This window comes from Diplotaxodon limnothrissa, linkage group LG15 (genome assembly GCF_057381915.1).
Source record: "Diplotaxodon limnothrissa isolate DT_005_m linkage group LG15, D_limnothrissa_male_GT1.1, whole genome shotgun sequence".
Lineage (NCBI taxonomy): Eukaryota > Metazoa > Chordata > Actinopteri > Cichliformes > Cichlidae > Diplotaxodon > Diplotaxodon limnothrissa.
The window spans coordinates 29961231-29976754 of record NC_140610.1 but is presented as its reverse complement, the minus strand read 5'-3'; the positions used below and the strand labels follow the sequence as shown (position 1 = coordinate 29976754).

Below are 15524 nucleotides of genomic sequence, written 5' to 3'. Positions count from 1 at the left end.
CAATTTAGTAGTCTGTTTCATTTGTTCTATTTTGAAACTTAAACGCTTTAGCGGCTGCCTTTTGTGTAGTTTGCAATATTTGCCTTTATTTATCTGAAAAAGTCTCATGTTCCTTAAGTACATCTACCCTGTTGAACTTATTATGGGAAATAAATATTTAAATAAAAACAAGCTGCTGATTATTTCACATTTTACTTGTGAGCAACGGCACATTTAAATCTTACAAATATAGTTATTTGGCTTATATCGTGATAGATATCGTTATCGCCTGAAATGAAAAAAACATATCGTGATATGAAAAAATCTCATATCGCCCAGCTCTACTGTAACATGGACACTTTGAGCTCTCCACTCAGAAGAATAGATAGATACATGCAGAAGACAAAGATCTGTATTCAGTTAAAGACCTCTGAGCGAAACGAGACACGGTGAAGATGTGGAACGTACAGCTGAAATAATAAAAGGAAGCATCAACTTCTCTTAACCTGCCAGATGCTACATGAACAAGTTTTACCAGAAGTCCACGTCCTGGACACCAAGCACTTTAAAGTCTCATTCCCTCCAAACATTCAAACACCAAACTCGGGCTCCTTACTCTTTGAAGCTGCGGGCACTGGTGGCTGGAAGGCACCGGTCGGGATGCCAAGAGTGCTTATTCTCTGGACCAGGCCGGCCACGTTCCCCACCTTCTCTCTCTTCTGAGGCTGCTCTTCCTTTGGCTCATCTGCTGTTTGACTGCCCTCTTTAGGGTCCTTTTTCAGTTCCTATGAATACATATACAAACACATACATACATACATATATACATAAATGAGTAACAATCACACACCAGGCAGCTGGTAGTAAGTGGGAAGCATTTCTTCACACCAAGTTTAAGCAATAATCTAGTACTTCACTACTTAGAGATCAACAAACTGAAGCCATTTTGTAGGTGTCTGCTTATGAATTTTACAACAATCCACTGTTTATTAAACGGAACTTCTTGAGCTTTTCTTCATTTCCTGTTACATAAATGTTGTTACGTTGGTAGACATTGTTGTTGTAGATGGCCAAAGTTTCAAATAATGAGGTCCGCATATGAACAAGTAAATCCTGTGAGACAAGACCTCAGGTCAAACACATAGTTTCACACAGTTTTTTTTCCTGCTATTGGAAGCAGGCATTGCTAATATGATCTCCTCACAGATGTGCCACCCATGTTCTATTCAAATCAGTTTACAACTTTACAAGGAGCAGCCATCAGGAAAAAAAAATATGAAGGAAGTAGGGCTGCTCAATTAATCAAATTTTAATCTAAATTACGATCTCGGCTTTCAACGATCATTAAAAATGACTGAGCCGATTATTAGCACCTCCCTCGTGCTTTGCTCTCGCGCTGCTCCGTGTGGCAAATCAAGCGCGCCTCTCTGCGTTTCGAACACACATCACAACAATAAAGAGGACTCGAGGGAAGCTCGGAAAGCTAAGTAGAAGTTATTTAGAGAGAATAGGATAATGGCTGCTAAAGAAAGAATGCCGTTGGTTGAAAAGAGAGATAAAACGACTTCAGTGGTGTGGAAACATTATGGGTTTGCAGAGTCAGACGTGGATTAAGTAGACATAGTGTGTAAACTTTGCTACGGTGTCGTGGCTGCACCATGGAGCAACACTACAAATTGACATACCTCAATGTCAGTTTGATGCAATTGTGCATTGTGTGGCTACACAGCTTGCCTTGATGTTTGGTTATTTGTATGCATAAATATTATGCAGTAATATATGCTGCCATCTTCTGTTTCAGTCCATTATTACACTCTTAAATCCTACTACTTATTCCTGCATCTTATGTGATTTTACAAAGCTTCAAACGATTTTGAGAGAGAGAGAGAGAGAGAGAGAGAGAGAGAGAGAGAGAGAGAGAGAGAGAGAGAGAGAGAGAGAGAATCAAATGGAAATGTACTCATGGCCAAGATTTTATTTACTAAAATAGAAGTTTAAAATCTGAACTCAATGGAATTCTCTTAATTTCTTTTCTTCTCCTTCTTACTGCAGCAAAAAAAAAAAAAAAAAAAAAAAAAAAAAAAAAAAAAAAAATATCACAGTTTGGCCATTTAAACAGCTTCTGAATGTGTTCTGAAAAACTCTCAACATACAGAACCCATGGATGTGAGCCACGCAGGATGAAAGCGGCTGAGACAGTTCCAGTGTCACCGAAAGGGACAATAGGACATTAGGTTCCATTAGGTGGAAATAAAAGAAGAAAAAAAACAAACAAAAAACAGTGTGTCAGTTTCACACAACATAAGGGGAACTGAAACGTAATCTAAAATGTTCAACGTGAAACCATAAGTATGGAAACCAGTATCAGCCTGCAAAGTAAGACTGTACTACTTACAGCTGAATGTAGCAATTGCTAATGATCCCAACCACGCCACACAGTCGGGCTATAAAACAGCTGCCACATTCTGCCTGCCTGGGAAATTCCCTGACAACAGCACGAAGTCCCGGTCACACCTTCACTAAATACTGTCACGAGTGCACAGATGAAGGGACACTAGCCAGCATGCTGAGTAACATTGCTTAGAGTTTTCAATGTATTGTACCATTTATCGCAAGAAGTACTGAGGTGTAAACTGGTAACGAGTCAGAACGTTTTAACAACAACTGCAGATCATCACCAAACAACTACTACTACACCAACAACAAATGCACCAACAAAGACTTTTGTTTTACTAAAGCATACTGAATCTCTGATCCACCTCTTAGTGTGTGTACAGGTGGCATTATTTCAAATGACAGCATCTGGGCCTTAAAACTGAAGCCAGCATAGAAACGCAGAGAGGAGGTAGCGGATCCAAAAGCAGCTCAATTCCCAAACACTTAGTAAAGTTAAAACTTTAAAGCATTAAAAAGCAGGGCACCAGTCACAGCTTCTCTATATAATCGAGTCTGTGCATGAAGTATGTCAGGTCAGTTGATTGTGCAGCAAATACAAACAGAGGACTAAATTATTGCAAAATTTGACTCTGCGCTGCGGTTGATGAAAACAATTCTGTTTTTCCTCTTCTCTCTTGGTGCTTAAATTTGAACCAATGAGTCTTTCACAGAAAAACCCCCGCAACAGAAGCTTAAGTGTGATCACACTTTTAAAGTTCATCAAAGCTTCAATGCACCAACTTCCCACATTTAACATAAATGAAAGCAACTTAACTGTTCGGAGGAGTTTGGACTGTCCTTGGTGGGACTGATCTGGAGACCGCCACCCCACAGGACTTTAAAGCTGTGCTGGTTAAAGAGTGAACAGTTCACCACATGCTTCCTGGTGCACAGACACTCACTTTACTATTCTGCAGAAGAGGAAGCCCAGCTGTGTGTCTGCCTCAAAATATATATACATTTTTAAAAAAGTTTCAGCTCCAGCAAGCTGAGATATGACAAATGGAAGAAATGAACACGATGTACGCTGCTTCAACAACACCTCTCCTCTGACCTCTGCTGAGAACTTAAAATATGTGACCTCACACAGCCAGAGTATTAATTTGAGGGTTTGTTTTTTTTTTTTTTTACATTCACTGTATGAACAAACATCTTCCTCCAGCAAAATCAGCCATCCAAGCAGCCGTCTCTGTGCACTTTCGTCTACTCAACAACTCTTACAGATGCTGCACTGAGTGCACAAGTTTGAATTTATTTAGGATTTTTTCTAATCCACAAAGGGTCACAATTATTGGGTGGCTGTGGCTCAGGAGGTAGACAATCAAATCAGAAGGTCGATGGTTTGATCTCCGGCTCCCATAGTCTTGCATGGCCAAGTATACTTCAAAATACTAAACCCTAGGTTGTCCCAATCAATCATTGTGTGAGTGCATGTGTCAATTCAAGGACACATCCGGGCTTAAAAGGAAGTGCTGGTATAAATGTGTGAATGGGTGAATGAAGCATGTAGCAGAAATCGAGTAGAGAGTAGAAAAGTGCTATAAAAGTACAGTCCATTCAACATTATACATAGATTTGGTAATATGCATACATCCACACAAATATTTAGTTTGACCAAAGGCTTTTGCTAAGCATCAAGTTTCTGACACAATTCTGGCTGGATATCTGAGCACTCTCCTTGGCTGCACTCAATTAAATTGGAGGCCTGGACCCCAATTTGTAAGTATAGGACGCAAATGTTGAAAAAGGTTGAGGTCGGGCCCTTGGGAAGATGATTCCAGAAACCAGTTTTGACATGCGTTTGGAATCATTGATGTGTTGGAATGTCCCAGTTATGTACAAGTTTCAACCACCCCTCTGTTAATTTCAAGCAAAGTTGAAGAATTGGAAGGTAGTCCTCCATTATTCCATCCACTCTGTGCAAAGCAAAACAGTCCGAGAGCATAATCCTACCACCTCCATGCTTGACAGTAAGTACAGTGTTCTTAGGTCTGAAACCCTCCTATCATTGTTTCCAAATAGCTCAATCTTTGTCCTGTCTGAATATAAAACATTTCTCGAGAAGGCATTTGTCTGTCTATGTGGGAAATTGCAAATTGTTGATTTTGGAGTAGAGTCTTCCTTCCTGGACGGCAACCCTCAGCCCATGGCTATGAAAAGCTTACTCAATATGCAAACCAATTTCCTCTCATCTGAGGATGACAGTTTTCCAAAGTCTACAAGAAGACCCAAACAAACATTTACTTATGTCCAGTTGTGTCCAACGGATAATCTTGCAGTTGTTAGAAAATGCCTTTGAAATGGCTGTCCAAAAGCCCCAACCTCAATCCTATTGAATATTCCTATGCCACCAAACCAACCAATTTAAATGAACTGCGTTAATTTTTCCCAAAACGTGTAGTCAAATATCCAACCAGCATTGTGTCAAAAGCTTGTCGATGGCATCTGATCAAGTTGCAACTTGCAAAGGGACATTAAACCAAATATTACTGGGATTTAAGTATATATTTGACCCTCTGCAATAAATAAATTCTAAGCTGTGAACCCACTGCGAAGGTCATTGAAAGCCCAAAATTTCCATGGCATTCATGCCTGTGATGAGTGTACATAGAATTTTGAACTTTAATTCTCAGCTGTAGACTGTCAACAAATATTTTACATTTCCTTATACAATTGACTTAAAAACAAAAATAATGCATAGATTGATTTTAACTAGAATAGAATTTCCTGATTGTGAAATTCATAGATTATGGTAACATTTTAAAAAGAAAAAAAAGGAATCAATGAGTCTATTTGTTGTAAGTAATCGTTTTTGTGTCAGGAAAACAGTGTTTTTAATCTATGAGCTGAATTTAAATGACTTTCAGCTCATTATCAGACAGTCTTAACGCATTTATCCAAAATGAAACCATTGCTATCAGTAAATGTTACAGACACTTGTGACCATAATTGACTGTCAATAAGTCCTTCCCAATGAAGACAATGAGTTTCAAAAAAGTTAATACTGCGAGAAGCTGCCAACAGATAGGTATCAGCTAGCTAGTACAATGTAACCTAAAAGTCTGAGACCATACAGTTGTATTCCATTTACAAAAACACAAACACTTTCAGAGCCTGAAACATTTAAACCAGTAAAACCAGGAGAAAGTGAATAACTGGAAGAGAGAAGCTTCCAAACCCTTCACTACCCATACACAAAAAATGATCAATTACAAAATTCCTTAAAGCATTCCCATTATTGTGAGAGTCTTTCATTTAGCCAACTTCCTTACCATGCCTCAGTTTCACATCCCTCCGATCACACAAGTATGACTCCAATTAAAGGGAGGAGGAAGAAGAAATGCAATAAGTCATACCACTGTTATGTCATAAGGAGCAAAGTTCAACAGCCAGCAGGCTCCATAGAGGATTAAATACCTGAGCACAGTGACTAGACCAGGCTGATTAGCAGATTACCTATCACTACATTAGAGCTGGGCGATAGAACGATAACGATATGTATCGCGATAGACCTCGCTGCTCTTGTCCTCTTAAAAAAATAAATAAATAAAAAAATAAAAAAAGGTCAGCCAATCCAAATTAAGTAGCGCAGAGCCGAAACAATCACAGCCGCAGCGTCACGTCGCGTGACTTGTTACGTACAGCACAAGTGCCAAGCCGCACGTGTGTTTGTTTGGGAAGCAGCCAGCGGGTAATGGAGCCAGCGCGTAATGGAGGAAATGAGTGTGCCGACTAGAAAAATCAACCGAGCGTGACCGAAGAGAAAACAGATGATGGTTCCAATGCCGGAGAGATTGTCGAACGGAAGAGCCAAAGAAGTTCCGTAGTGTGAAGGTATTTCGGCTATTTCATGTCTGACAAAAAACAGAGTAAATTGTGCCGAAAGCAAGTCTGGAAATACAATAAACTGGTGCATGCGTCACACTGTGCGCCACGTTATTGTTTCGGTGAAATGAATTTCTACAATACTGTTACTGTTAATTCTACTCTCTGCAGTGTTTAAATGCTTACATATACACACAGTTACTGTCCCTCCACACATACGACTCTGTTCTGCTTCTATGCCCCAGCTTTGTTTGCTTTTTCCCACCGAGGCTTCTAGACTTCTGATTGGCCAACATTTCTGCACGGTTAGGAATCTAGCTCCACCTGCTGCTTTGGCATGTTCATAGCAGCGTTTTCCTTCATTTCTGCCTTTATGTGTGGACGGGATTATTTTTTAAAACGAAAACAAAAAATCTCCGTTTTCAAAAATACCCGTGCACGTAGCCTCAGTCTCTGACTGGAAGCGCTAATTCGTCATTCGGCTTTTGTCAGACTGAAGTAACTGTTAAAACTGTTTGAAAAGCTAAGCTATACAGCAAGGAGAGATTGAGAATTTGCTTTTAGTTCTCAGTTTATTTGATATTGACAAAAGTCAGTTTTGTCTGTTCTTCTGTAAAACAAACTAAGATTTATTTTTAGAATTAATATTTTGTTTCTAAGTGGAATTGACAGTTTAGTCTGTTTCGTTTGTTCTATTTTGAAACTTAAACGCTTTAGCGGCTGCCTTTTGTGTAGTTTGCAATATTTGCCTTTATTTATCTGAAAAAGTCTCATGTTCCTTAAGTACATCTACCCTGTTGAACTTATTATGGGAAATAAATATTTAAATAAAAACAAGCTGCTGATTATTTCACATTTTACTTGTGAGCAATGGCACATTTAAATCTTACAAATATAGTTATTTGGCTTATATCGTGGTATATATTGTTATCGCCTGAAATGAAAAAAACATATCGTGATATGAAAAAAATCTCATATCGCCCAGCTCTACACTACATAGGATTGTGTGATGGTGGGGAGAGGAGAGAAGAGGGCAGCAGTTCAGGGACTCATTTTCAGTGCATTAGCTGTGCAGAAGGAGAAGCAGTCAGATGCAGACAGCACGAATAAGTAATAAAAGGTGAGTGAGCTACATTAAAACCACAGAGCTGACTGACGGCTAATCCACAGCTGTGAATTAGCTGTGTGTGAATGTGTGAATGACTGAATGTAGTGTAAAGCGCTTTGGGGTCCATAGGGACTAAGTAAAGTGCTATACAAATACAGGCCATTTACTACTAGTAGCAGCATCACCCAAATCCAACAGCAAAAGGTTGACCACTAGCATTAATCAACCAATTTAAGCCCTCGCTAAATCAGAGGCCACTTTCATCGTTCACAGTCCAAGCTCATTCATAATGACAAGCCACAATAGGAAATTCTCTATTGGAAACCAACTGTATCCGGGCTGATCACCCTAATTTGATTCAGCAATGTAAAGTGTGCCAAAAATTGGCTCAAAAAGCAAGTTATCCCAATACATAGTAGGTGGGCAGAAAACAATACTCTTGGCTCTCCAACCATTCTTTAAACGCCTCTGAGTTTATCTTTGCCAAAATGCCAGAAAGTTGCTGTGCTATCAAATGCACTAAGCAGCACTTGTTTATTGGTGGCTGTAAATTCATTGGCTCATTCAAACTGTGGGAATGATTTACCCGACCACTGGAGAAATACTCAGTGAGCTTTACTATTATCATGCGACATTAATGTAATAAATTAACATTAGTGGAACTTTCCAGACACTACACTGTGAAAACCCAAGTCAAGAAAATGTAAGATCATTATGTGGCAATTTGTTTAAGCTATCTATGTAGCACTTTTGCTTTATTTCTATATTAAAATGTCTAGTTTTACTGCATTACGAAGCATCTTTATAGCCAAGTTTTAGCCTCCATGGAGAGTCCCTGGCCCCATTAGCAGTTGTATGATGGGTACATTTTGTAATTTATTATTTACCTTAAGATTAATTTTGATCCTGTCAAAAGGCTTAAAGGCAAGGGAGAGCCGTTTAGAGTTACAGGATTGCTAGTGGAGGCCCAGATAACAGTTAGCTGTTCACTAGACAACTTAACTGTGTTCGACCCATTGGCAATATCTTAGAAATATTATGGCTACATACTATTTTATATTGCAGTATTACAACTATCTGATAAACACCACTAATTAACAGACAAGTATTGTTGTGTTACAGAAACGGTTTGGAAAATGGTTGAGGCTGAAAAAACTGGTTACATTGTATCTTTTATATACAGGTTATACTGTGTTATCAGTGTGTGCTTTAGATTTGAAGTAGTGTTTACGCTTTAAGAATGACTTTGCAATTGGCAGTTCCTACATTTCACTGTTAAAGCAGCACAAAATTATCTCTCAAAGAAAGGTCATCATAGACCGGACACAGCTCTGCAGACGACAGTTTAATAACCAGTTTCACTCCAGAAAAGGAAAAAAAAAGTCAACACCCCAATCCCGATACTGCTCCTCTGCATTTGTTTCTATATCAGATTGTTTGGTGACAGACTGAAGTACTACTCAGTCTTATTTTTATCTTTTCATCTAAAAAGGAACCTTTGTAAGGGTTACAAATCTTTAAATTAGTATTGCAGTGTCGATACCAATGCTTTCAGCTCAGTGGTATCTGTTCCTTAGAGGCTAAGGCCAGACACATAAGGTACAACAACAACAAACTTTTTTATAGAGCACATTTAAAAACCAGCGGTATACCAAAGTGCTTAACATAAGAGACAGAGAAGTAACACGAGAGGACAGAGGTGCTTTTAAATACAAGATACCTCACATCCAATGTTCCCTCTAAGCTGTGCACGTGCGCAATTGCACACTGCTGGCACGGTCTCTGCGCACAGAAAATCTGCATTGCGCACAAAAAAAAGAAAAAATTTTTTTTTAACCTGAATTGAAATTAAAACTTAAACAATTCTGTTTTGCAGTGTTAGTCAGTAAGTGACTGGCTGCTCCCGTATGGGATAACAACGATGCCAACTTATCCCATAGTCCAGGCAATAATGCGATTCACATTCGTATATATGCAGCTAATCAACGTCGTTGACAAGCTATGACAGCGTCCTTATGTGCCGACACCAGTGTTTTAGCTAGCAAAGCAGTGTGGCTGATGTGAAGTGAAGCCACGTTAATGACAACGTGTACAACCATTAGATATGTGAGCAGGACAGACGGAACAACTGACGGAAAAAGTGTGGACTTTATACCAGTTTTTAAATTGTGTTGATAGGCTACGTAAAACCAGAGTTATGATAAAAATATATGCAATGTTTGGTTTGCTTCCTGAATACTATCGTTGTTTATATTTGCGGGAAGAAACAGTAAAAACAGCGTTTTATAAGGAAAGTGCTTGAAAGCGCTTGAAAGCACTCGCCGCCTGTGAGCAAAAACAAAACCAAAAAACCCCCACCCTTTCCTATTGGTCGAAAAATGTATCATGTCGCCCAATCAAAAAATGATATGCCAACATGACATTTAGTTGTTTAGGAAAGGGGGGGAGTTTTAGGAGTGACGGCGGTGTTTTGAGATGTGAGCGATTTACGACGTTTAGCGCAAATCTTGTGTTGTTAGTGTGTAGTGTGGTCAATAGTTTTGTTGTGTGTGTCAGAACAATGAGGCGACTACTGAATATTACAGGTGTTACAGGAGTGATACATCTCCTGTTGTCAGGCCTGCAGGTATCAGGTTGTTCTCCTTTATCTCATAGTGGACAGAAATTATTTTTGAAGTGGCACAAATAATTTGTGTGGCATCAAATTTGATGCAGAACACCTGATTGTTCTGTAAATAGTTTTAAATGTTTATTTAAAAAACCGCCTTGGCTGCATTTTTAGATAAACAGCTGCAAAAAAACTTCGTAATTTGCATAACTCAGTTACTTTGTTGAAGAAGTAACTATATAATTAATTGCCCAACATTGGTTATTACAGAGTTACATGACGCTCTCCCAGACCACAGACTCATACTCATAATACAAGTCAGGGCTTTATAAAAAAGAAAAAAAAAGAAAGAAAGTTGTGTTTTCAAAATTGGAGTTGAAGTGTTTTTTTTTTGGTTTTTTGTTTTTTTTAAACTTCCAATAGTGTTAACATTAGTGGTGCAATGGATCACGGTTGATCCGTAATCCGAACCGATCCCACTCCACGGTTCGGTACGCACGTGATCCGAAGATTCGAAAAAGAAGAAAAAAAAGTATGTGTATGGTGCGTGTGGTGGGTCTGTCAAGCGATAGTTATGGCCAGCGCTAGCGGTCTAAGTGGAGGAGCAGAGGCGTTTGCGGTATTTAAGCAGCCCTTTGCTGCCCAATCCGACCGGGCTAAAGCTATTACAAAAGCTATTGGGGTGTTTAGCTGCAGATGGAAGGCTGTATTCCGTTGTGCAAAACAAGGGGCTTAAGCTATGATGAACGTGCTTATGCCATGCGTTTGTGTTCGCGTCCACTTTAGTGCCAAGATCCAAGCATGTATGAGCTAGAAAAGATTTAAGTCGTGGCTGAACTGTCCCAGGCATCTACTGTTGCCCCAACTACTACAAATGGGTGGACCTCCAGGGCAACGGAAAGCTACGTGACCGTGACAACTCATTATATCACAGCAGAGTGCGATATAATGAGCGGTATGTATTATTATAGGGTCTACCTTACAATATAAAGTGCCTAGAGGCGACTGTTGTTGTGATTTGGCGCTTTATAAATAAAATTGAATTGAATTGAGTGGTAGATACAAAGACCTGTACTGCCCTATATTGTACCATAATTTATTTATTTTTTATAAGTGCGTGGAATGAGTCTTGAGTTGAATGTTTTTAACAGGCAAAAAATACTTCAATAAGTAAATAAGTAAATGTTAAATTTTTGTCTTTTTTCGCTGATCCAAAAATGTATCCGATCCGTGACTTAAAACCGTGATCCGATCTGAACCGAGAGATTTTTGATCCGTTGCACCACTAGTTAACATACTACACAGGTCATGAACAAGATTTTTTTTAAATTTTCATTGTAAGTGGGCTAAAGCAGTTAATTAAAAGTAGTCTATCATAAATGCTGTAATTTGATTATTTTAATAAACCACGTAACTTGGATGGATTCAATGCTGGCGTGACCACAGTGCACATGTCTGCTGTTGCTCACAGTGGTCCAAGGGACCGCTCAGGGAGTTTGTGTGTTCGCTCAGACACATGAAAAATTAGAGGGAACATTGCTCATGTCTCTAAAATAATCCATCAAAATGATACCAGGTCAAGTTACCCCTTTAAACCTTTATTCCAATAAAAAGGTTCTGCTTTTCCAAAACACAAATCTAACTTCGCAAAAGGAATTCTGTAAACACTTTCTGATCTTTAGTTCTATCCTTTCTATTCTAAAATGTTTACATCATTCATCAAAGTAATATTAACTAGAAAAATTAGCATTTCCTGCGAAAATGCAGTGTGGATGCTTTAAAGCTGAAGCTGTATGCAAAAACTAGCTGAAAAGGCTGAAAAGTTGCAGAAATTGTAAAAACTTTGCAGAAGCAAAGGAACTTTGCTAAAATGGAATAACTTAGCAGAACTGCAATATCTTAGAGGAAACATAATACTTGGCAGAAATACAATAGCATACCAGAACTTAGCAGAAATATTGTAACTTACCAGAAACATGATAACTTCTCAAAAATACAAGAATTTAGGAGAAATAATATAAGATAACAGAAAGAATGTATTTAGCCAAAAATACTTAAGCATTACAGAAACACTATGATTTAGAAAAATAGTACAACAGAGCAGAAATACTGTGATTTACCAGAGACACTGTGTTGAACTATGAATATTGTAATTTTAAATCAATACTATGTTTCAGCACAAATACTATAATTTGACAGAAATACTATAATTTGGCAGAAATACCATGTTTCAGCACAAATACTCTGGTTTAGCACAAATATTATAACATAGCAGAAATACAATTATATAGCAGAAATGCTATATTTAGAAAGAAAAATATAATATAGTAGAAATAGTATGATTTAGCAGAAATACTACAATATAGCATAATAACAATGATTTAGAACAAATACTATGATTGAACAGAATAGTAATAACTTAAGTGAAAATACTGGAAAATGTAAGATGACAAGCTGAAAAAAAAACAGAACATGGTTAAGTTCCCTCAAAACTAATTGTTATTCACCTGTGAAAAAAAAATAAAGAAATAAAAATAAATTTAAAAAACAAGAAGGAACAGCCAACAGATACACACAAAATCAAATATGTATACACAAATGCACAGAGAGAGAGACACACACACAGAGGGTCTATGCCAGTCAACCAGTCTGAATATATTATATTTTTTCCAACAATGAGATGCTGCCCTAAAGAGGGTCTCTCTCTCTCTCTCTCTCTCTCTCTCACACACAAGATCCAATTCAGTCAACCAGTCTAAATATATTGAATTTGAATCTTACAATGAGATCATCCCATAAAAAGGCTTTCTCTCTCTCTCTGTCACACACACACACACACACACACACACACACACACACACACACACACACACGGAGAGAGAAGCAAGTTTCATGCTCAGTCAAGCAGCCTGGGAGCTGCTCAATTTGAATCCACCAATCAGAGAGCCTGTGCACCTTTTCCCGCCAAAACAGGTGCACGCAGCACAAAGAGACACAGGATTTTTGCAGTCTATTTCTCGTAATGACGACTCCCCTCAAACAAATGACCATAATTTCCTAACCGTAGGGGCTAGAACGGTCATTCTTACACCGTTTTGTTCAGAAGAGATGGGGGAATCTTAAAGTGTTGACAATTTATCATTAAAATATGAATTATTAAAGATATTTGACTTCTAATGCACCATAACTGAGTAGAGCAAAGCAAAAACTGCCTTGACTTGCCCTCAAACAACGCTTTCTAACTCTAAATCTATTTGGAGTATCGATATCATTCTTTCACCGTAAGAGACAGCAGGCTTTGGTGAACAATCATGGAAATTTTCAGGTCTCTGTGGAAATCCATTAAAAAGATATGACGAGAGAAAAAAGTGGTTCATTTCCAGAGTTTGAAATCTGAAGAAATCTGAGCGAAGGACAAATTTCCTACTCTCAAACAAGTCTAACTCATTTCAGAACGGCAATAGGTGAGAAAAAAATTCTTGAATTGTGAGCGTCAGGAGTGTCTGAAGATATACTGGGACAAGCCTTATGTCTTAACTTTGCTTCGTTAAGGAGATATGACGATTGGAATATGCCTCTCATTACAGAAATCAAGCGGTGATTTTGAACAAGCTCTCCATTGACTTTCTATGGAGAGTTTTGCGACTTTGTGTTGGTCTGAGGAGATTTGCCAAAATTCTATAAATCCCACAACAATGATAGTGACATTTTCGGAAAGCCAGCAAAAATACCTACGTTTTGATGTATAATTTGTGGAAGTTGAGTGAAAATTGAGCAAGTAGCAAGAAGTTGTTCGGACATGAAGAGAAGACTGCAAAACCTTCAGTGGCACACTGGAAGCCAAGTGCATAGCAACCATAACAACGCATGTATTTTGTGAAAAATCACAATTTTGCAACTGAAAACTTTAAGAGGCATAAAAGTAAAACGGTAAAAGATTTGAAAAAGCTGATTTATACCTGAATAGCCCAATAATTTGAGAACATTTTAAAGTTTGAATGCTTGTTCTACGTGAAAATATGAGGAAGTAGTTAAGTTTCGAAAACAAGCAAATTTTAGCAGAATTGCAGAAGTTTCCCATTCATTTCAATGGGACAAATTAAGCTTAATATTTTAAAAAGTATAATAGTGAAAAATACCAAAAGACATAGCACACATTAGCAGAAATAGCAGAATAGTTTAAAATTTGAACGGTGAAAATCGACTGAAAATTGTGGAAGTAGTTAAGTGCCAAAAAGTGTACGGAAGTCCCAAGAGGAACTCAATAGTGTGGATGCTTAAAGCATCCACACAAATATAAAGCACAAAAATTCTTCTGTGTAGCAGACTGCTATACTCTGATAATGCTCCCAGTTTCAATAGGATTATCACTAACAGTGTGATAGACAACACGGTTAGCTCTACTCCAACAAACAAGCTGCAATTTGATATAAGCCAGTTGATAGATGAACACTAATCTATCTCTCACCTTGACAAAGTTGTCGGGAAAGAGGCCCCTTTTCCCATTGAGGTCCCCCTCCATCCAACCATCCTCCTCTACGTAGCGCACATTTTTGATGATGTCGCCAGGTCGCAGGGTCAGCTCGTCATCATGGAGCGCGTCATAATCATACTCCACCACAACCTCTACTCCAGACAAGGATGATGAAATGATAAAGAGGGGGGAAAGGCAGGGGGGGAATGGATGAGCCAAGATGAAGTCCAAATTTAATGAAAAATTGAAAATTCGATACTTTTGTAAAATTGTTTATTACACATAAATCTCTTAAACACCCTTGAGTGAAATATTTAACTGATACATTTAAAGGATTTAAAGGAAAATATCACTACTATCCCATAAAACACACACACACACACACACACACACTAAAACGTTTAATCTCAAAAGTTAAAATTCTTATTTTGAGAAATGTGGCGAAAATAACGATGGCTAACAGTCTAGTCTTGTTTTTTTTTTCTTTAAACGTTTAAATAAAATGGTAAAAGTCACAATTATTAGCTAAATGTTCTCACTTGAAAAGGGAAAAAAAAAAAAAAAAGAGTCCAAAGTTCATGATTTTACATCAATTGGGGGGGGGGGGGCGGGAGGGGCGACAAACAAACAAACAAAGAAAGAAAAAACAAAGCAAAACACCCACACTGGCACAAATGGGCTTCCATAATAATTCAGAAAGAATGTGATTCTATGAATGTCTGGTCCTACCAACAATCAGTGTAATTGGCAAACTAAATGATTTATGCAACTTCAATGTTTCTATCTACATCTGTAATTGCAGGATAAGCAAGATTTTTCAACAGAAAAATACTACACATTAAAAAGTTTAGTCTGAGACCAAACTGAAATATATGAAATATGCTCCACACACCACAAAAAAGACAAAGGAAAAAAAAAAACAATAGCCACAGACTGTACAGACTTCTACCGTATACTGAAGCGTATTTACTGAAATAAAAAAAATTTAAAAAATAAATAAAAAAAAACCACACTCATGCTGACACATGAATACATGTTTGATTATACTGACTGAGTGAAAAGAGTGCTCTTTCATAGTCAAAACCAAGACCTTT

General features: G+C 38.0%; 1 protein-coding gene across 1 annotated transcript in view; it reads right to left on the bottom strand.

The window, feature by feature from the left end:
- cd2ap (CD2-associated protein) overlaps positions 1-15524 on the bottom strand; it is a 111453-nt gene that overhangs the window by 70909 nt on the left and 25020 nt on the right. Inside the window, exons 2-3 of the mRNA XM_085372761.1 lie at positions 14425-14582; positions 596-764 (exon numbers count right to left, since the gene is read on the bottom strand). Coding sequence (XP_085228887.1) covers positions 596-764; positions 14425-14582 — 327 coding nt within the window. The remainder of the gene's footprint in view (positions 1-595; positions 765-14424; positions 14583-15524) is intronic.